The sequence below is a fragment of the Indicator indicator genome, chromosome 4 (assembly GCF_027791375.1).
Source record: "Indicator indicator isolate 239-I01 chromosome 4, UM_Iind_1.1, whole genome shotgun sequence".
Lineage (NCBI taxonomy): Eukaryota > Metazoa > Chordata > Aves > Piciformes > Indicatoridae > Indicator > Indicator indicator.
Genome location: NC_072013.1, coordinates 46,034,949 through 46,041,565, shown reverse-complemented (window position 1 = coordinate 46,041,565; position 6,617 = coordinate 46,034,949). Strand labels below are relative to the sequence as shown.

The 6,617-nt window shown below is 51.1% G+C and overlaps 1 protein-coding gene across 1 annotated transcript; it reads right to left on the bottom strand.

Annotated features, from left to right (window-relative positions):
* Positions 1-705: 705 nt before the first annotated feature.
* SSTR1 (somatostatin receptor 1) lies at positions 706-1,896 on the bottom strand. Its single transcript, XM_054400473.1, has one exon. The coding sequence runs from the start codon at positions 1,894-1,896 to the stop codon at positions 706-708; it is 1,191 nt and encodes a 396-aa protein (XP_054256448.1).
* Between the last annotated feature and the right edge of the window lie 4,721 nt (positions 1,897-6,617).

The window sequence follows — 6,617 nt, the reverse complement described above, 5'->3', positions numbered from 1 at the left end:
CACAGAGAGCCAAAGCCCAGCGAGGTGGAAACTGTCTGCAAAGCAAAAGACGGCCCCATGACCATGCTGCTTTTTTTCTTTGGGCCTTTTTGCTCCCCTCATTCTTTTTTATTCCTGGGAGGGGGTGGGGCAGAGAGAGGCTGCTTGTGCCTTGCTGGAGCAGAGCAAGGTATGTCCCAGGGAGGACTTTCCCCAGCACTTCTACTCGCTGAAGGGGAGGTGTGTACTGACAAATACTGAGCAGGGGTGCTTTCAATTGGGGCGAGTCTAAGCCTCAGCACTGGGGTCTGAGTGAGGCAGGCTTGACTGTCAAGCCCAGTGGGTCCTACATCAGAGCAAAAGGACAACCTGTACAAAAGGTGAGGAGAGAGTTGCTGTGGGACCTGTACAGCTACTCGTCAGACACAGAGAGGGGTTGGCAGAGCCTGGCTGTCAGACCCTAAACTGACCCACAAGTGCAACAATTTGTCAAGTGGGTGTCAAAGCATCAGCAAACACACCAGCTCTCAAGGGAGGCAGGGGATGGAGGGGGTGGGGCAGCAGATAAAGGATGTGGGGTTTTCTTCTCTCCTTCTTGTGCCGAACACCACTGTGAGTGAGCATGACCAAAGTCCCCTCCCTCCCAGCTTCCCCATGCCACAGCCCTGGTCTCGCTCACCCTCCTGCTGTGGTGCAGTAAGGGAGTGGAGAGGCAGGAATGCTTCCTCAAAGAGTGGTAATCCTGGACGTGCAAGTACCATTCCTGTACATGCTCCCCGACTCCAAGTTGTCTGGGGCAAAGTCCTCCACACTGTATGCCCTGCTTTTGAGGGCAGTGGCATAGTAGTCAATGGGTTCCTCTGCAGCATTGTCCATCCAACTGAGGCAGAGCAGCCGCTGAAAGGACCGCTTGAAGTTGTCTGAGAGAAAGCCATAGAGGATGGGGTTGGCACAGCTGTTGGCATAGCCCAAGATGACAGAGAGCTGGCTGATGGTGGCATCATCCTGCTCTACAAAGACATTGACCAGCTGCACAATGTAGAAGGGCATCCAGCAGATGACAAAGACCATCACCACCATCATGACCATGAGGGTGATCTTGCGCTCTGAGCGTTTGCGTTGCTGCCAGCCAGCCTTCAGGGCCACCATGCGCATCTTGGCAATGATGAGGATGTAGCAGAGGCAGATGGCCACCACAGGCAGCAAGAAGCCCATCAGAAAGGTATAGACCACAAAGACCACCATCCACCTCTGAGTGGGTTCTGGCATGAGCATGTTGCAAGCCACTGTTCCATCACTGTTGGCTGCTGTGTTGGAGAAGATGATGATGGGCAGGATGATGAGGATGGAAAGCACCCAGACACCCAGATTGACCATCTTAGCCACAGTGGGCCGGCGGTACCTAGCCGCCTTGATGGGGTGCACCACAGCAATGTAACGGTCCACACTGAGCACAGTCAGGCAGTAGATGCTGGTGAACATGTTGATGGCATCCACACTGAGCACCAGGCGGCAGAGCAGTGAGCCAAAGGGCCAGTGGTGCAGCAGAGTGGAGGTGACCAGAAAGGGGACGCTTAGCATCAGCAGCTCGTCTGCAATGGCCAAGTTGAGGATGTAGATGTTGGTGGCTGTCTTCATCTTGGCATAGCGCAGGATCACGTAGATGACCATGGAGTTGCCGCACAGCCCCACTAGGCATACCACGGAGTAGATGAATGAGATGAGGATGGCGCTGCCCTGAGATTCACTCAGGGTGCTGTTTGGGGCACCGGAGGAGTTCCTGCCGCCCGAGTCCATGCCCCCCGCCGCCGCCGCCTCTTCCGAGGCGCTGCCGGCTCCGCCACCACCGCTGTCACCGCCGCTGCTGTCGCTGCCTGCACCGCCCGGAAGCCTGGTGCAGGTGCCATTGGGGAGCATCCTCTGCTCGGACCTCCCCGTCCCCGGCTTAGAGCGGCAGGCGCCTGCCGCTGCCCGGGCTCGGCATCCCGGCCGGGCTCCCGGCGTGGCAGTTCCGCGGCGCAGGCATGGGGCGGGAGGCGGCTGCCGGAGCCTCTCGCTCCGAGCGCAGCAATTGCTGCTCCTCGGCTGGCGAATGATTAATAGGCAGCGGCGCGTCACCAGCTACGAAAAGGAGGAGGGAAAGAGAAAGACAAAAAAAAAAAAAAAAAAAAATGCTGGAGGAGACGCAAGTGGCTGTCCCTCCCAGCCCATCGCCCCTCCCGCCCGCCCGCCCGCCCGCCTCCTGCTGTTCGCAGCTCCAGAAGCTCCGGAGCTGCTGGCTTGCAAGCTGTTCCTGCCCCACTGCCCTCCCCATCCCGCAATGCCCCTCGGCATCACACTGCTCTCTCTGCTCGGGTACACTTTCCCGTACCCCGCGCTGCTCCCTCATTCCTACCTGGTCCGGCCCAGTCAGTATCTTCTCCTCCCTCTCCATTCTGCACTGATCACCCTCCATGGTGCCTGGGTCTGGGCCAGGGTCATCCCAGGCAAAGGGAACATCCTTTCTCCTTTAGAAAAAAAGCCTGGATCATGATTAAATGGGCAGTGTTACCTGGACAGGTGTGCCTCATGCACACGCACCACATAGCCTTCAACCCTAAGTGCACAGCACTGCCTGAAAATAGCAGTGCCCGTTCCTCCTACCATCACTCAGCTCCATACCCCCTGCTTTGTCCTGTCGCACCACCACCATCAGACATCACACACTAGCAGCATCCAATACTTCACAGTCCTGCCTCCCTCCACATGCTCTGTCCTGAAACATCTTGCCTGTCCCATTCTGACACTCCAGCACATGCTCTGACTCTGTCCCTCACACATTCAATAGTGCAGGCACCGGTTTGCACACTACAGCTCACCATCACTATTTACAACACAATGGTGCCAAAGACCATCCTAGCTATCCTGCTACACAGACACACCAACTGCCTACTGTTCCACCCTCAACCCTTCCATCCCTGCCTACTGCTTCCACTCACAGGATCACTTCAAGCTCAACCATCACATGCTGCATCAGCAGTGCAGCAACCCCCTTTCTTGCAATTGTACTTAAAACACATGCATATTCCTGATGGATTTGCATCCACACAGAGTAAGCATCCTCCTTAGCACTATGCAGTGACACAAACCTTTGACTCCATCTCATACACTACTGCTATATATCCGTAGCTATCACTGCATAAATGACTTCTCTTGTGCTACAATTGTACACCCAGAAACTGCTTCTGCACACTGACCCATACCATGATATTTTGTGCACACACCCCAATCCTAGACAAACACAGTCATATACACCAGTAGCTACTCGTATTGTCACCTCTGGACAGCCACTGCTGCTTCACATTCCTCATCTGCACCACCAGTTCAAACACACATGAACACCATCAGATACTCCTAATACTGCATCTCTGTACCTTGGCAAGAATAGGGTTTTTGTTTTATTTTTCTTTAAAATGTATGACTTTCACATAAACTTCTCTTTTCTCTGTAGATGTTATTGTGTACAGTCTGTCATTACATACTTATACATAAGCAGGTATCTAGTTTCCATATATCACTTGCTCATTCTTTGTTAACCACATGTGGTTACTCACTAATACACACATCCTCGTACTTGCTCACTGCTTTAACACTCCCTCAACACAGGCATACAGTCAAAATACTCAGCAATTGCTTATTTTGTTTGCTGTAGCCACTCATGTATGACTGTAACAGACCTGTATGGACAGCAAACTGCCTCTTCACATAAACTGTTACTTATGAGCACTACCTACTTTTGTCAGGAACGACAGGTCGACATCCACATCACAGAATCACAGAATCACAGAATTATTGAGGCTGGAAAAGACCTCTGGGATCATCAAGTCCAGTGTATAACCCAATACTACCACATCAGCTAAACCATGCCACTAAGAGCCACATCCAATCTTTTCTTAAAGACCTTGAGGGATGGTGACTCCACCACCTCCCTGGGCAGTCCATCCCAGTGCCTAATCAGCCTTTCTGTGAGGCAGTGCTTCCTAATACCTAACCTAAACCTCCTCTGGTGCAGCTTCACACCATGCCATCTTGTCCTGTCACTAGTTGCCTGGGAGAAGAGCCTGACCCCCACCTGACTACAACTTCCTTTAAAGTAGTTGTAGAGAGTGATAAGGTCCCCTCTAAGTCTCCTCTTCTCCAGGCTGAACAACCCCAGCTCCCTCAGCCTTTCCCTCTAGTCCCCTCAGCAGTCTCAACACTCTCCTCTGGACCTGCTCCAGCACCTCCATATCCTTCCTGAAGTGAGGGGCTCAGAACTGCACACAGTACTCGAGGTGAGGCCTCACCAGTACCGAGTACAGGGGCAGAATTACATCCCTAGTCCTGCTGGCCATGCTATTCCTGATACAAACTGATGTGCCATTGGCTTTCTGTGCCACCTGGGCACACTGCTGGCTCATGTTCAGATAAATACCACAGTGCATATGGTGCTATATGCTCCCCCCAGCACTGCTACACTCAGCATCACACATATAGCACAGTGCATATGTTGCTACATGCTCCCTGCAGCACCACTACACTCAGCATCACGCATGCATCCTTACAGCCTGCTCGCTTTACCATTGCATACCCATCACCTCCTACAGTTCACACTTCTTGTTATCACTGCCTGCCCACCATCACAGTTATACATATTATCACTGCCCACTGCTTTAATATGCAGAGACATGCAGCATTGCCATCAATTAATTATAATCCGTCATCAGGAATTGATTCTCTTTAGCACCATATATATATCTCCTCATAACCCTTATCATGACCAGCAGCTTTCCCAAGACATGTATGTAACCCCTCTGACTGATTTTTCTCATGTCAGTCATCCACCTCCACACATTTAATGTATTTAATGCTGTCTAAAAATAACCCTATTCAGTTTTTAGTAATTGCACACAGATTCCATCTCGATGATACTTTGTGACTTTCGAGGAATTTTTGTACATATGTTGTAGCACAGAAATGTGTTTATTGAGCAGCCTTTGGAAATGATCTTAGCATTCTTAGGACCTAGCACCATTTAGATATAGACAAGTCCATGGTATAGACCCAAGAGAACTGAGAGAGGTGGTGGAAGTGCTCACAAAGACACTTTCCACAATTTCCCAGCAGTCCTGTCCAACTAGCTGACTGGAGATCAGAAAATGTGACATCTACCCACAGGAAGGACTGGAAGGAGGGTTCAGTGAACCACAGACTTGTCAGTCTGACCTTGGTACCAGGGAAAGTCATGGGGCAGATCATCTTGAGTGCCATTACTCAGCACATGCAGGGCAAACAGGTGATCAGGCCCAGGCAGCATGGGTTCAAGAAGGGTATCTTCTGCTTGATGTACTTAATCTCCTTCTACAACCAGGTAACCCAGTTACTGGATGAGGGAAAGGCTGTGGATGTTGTTTACCTGGACTTTAGTAAAGCATTTGACACTGTGTCCCACAGCAAACTCCTGGGGAAATTGGTTGCTCATGGCTTCGATGGGTGGACACCCAAGATACTGAGTTGCTCAAAGGTGTCCAGAGAAGGGCAACAAAGCTAGTGAGGGGTCTGGAGCACAAACCCTGTGAGGAGAGGCTGAAGGAGAACCTGTAGAAAAGGAGGCTCAGGGGAGACCTTATTGCCATCTACAACTGCCTGAAGGGAGGTTGTAGCCAGGTGGGGATTGGTCTCTTCTCCCAGTCAACCAGCAACAGAAGAGGACACAGTCTCAAGCTATGCAAGGGGAGGTTTAGGCTTGGTCTTAGAAAGAAATTCTTCCCAGAAAGAGAGATTGCCCATTGGAATGTGCTGCCCAGGGAGGTGGTGGAGTCAGCATCCCTGAAGGTGTTTAAGGAAAGACTGGATGAGGCACTTGGTGCCATGGTCTAGTTGATTAGATAGGGTTGAGTGATGGGTTGGACTTGATGATTTCTGAGGTCTATTCCAACCTGGTTGATTCTGTGACACTTTGCTCTCCAAAATAAATGGCTGGATAGCTGGGTCCAAAGGTTTATAGCGAATGGAGTTAAGAAGTGGTGTCCCCCAAGGCTCAGGTTTGGGGCCAGATCTCTTTAATATCTTTTTCAATGATCTGGACAAGGGGATTGAGTGCTCTCTCAGTAAATTTGCAGATGACACTAAGTTGGCAGGGAGTGTTAATCTACTTGAGGGTAGGCAGACTCTGCAGAGGAACCTGGGGAGACTGGATCAGTGAGCCAAAGCCAATAGTATGAGATTCAACAAGGCCAAGTGCTGGGTCCTGCACTTGGCTCACAACATGCAACACTGGAAGCCTGGGGCAGAGTGGCTGGAAAATTGCCAGCAGAGAATGACCTGGAGGTGCTGCTTGACAGCCAGCTGAGTATGAACCAGCAGTGTGCCCACGTGGCCAAGAAGGCCAACAGTATCTTGGCCTGTATCAGAAATAGCATGACAAATGAGGTTGCACCTTGAGTACTGTGTTCAGTTTTGGGCCACTCACTCCAAGTAAGACATTAAGGTCCTGGAGTGCATCCAGGAAAGGACAATAAAGCTGGTGAAAGGTCTAGAGAATAGGTCTTATGAGGAGTGGTTGAGAGAACTGGGGTTGCTTAGTCTGGAGAAAAGGAGGCTTGGGGGGGAGATCTTCT

Bases quoted from the DNA above. Each gene is read 5' to 3' on its own strand.
- SSTR1 (XM_054400473.1), bottom strand. From the start codon at position 1,896: ATGCTCCCCAATGGCACCTGCACCAGGCTTCCGGGCGGTGCAGGCAGC.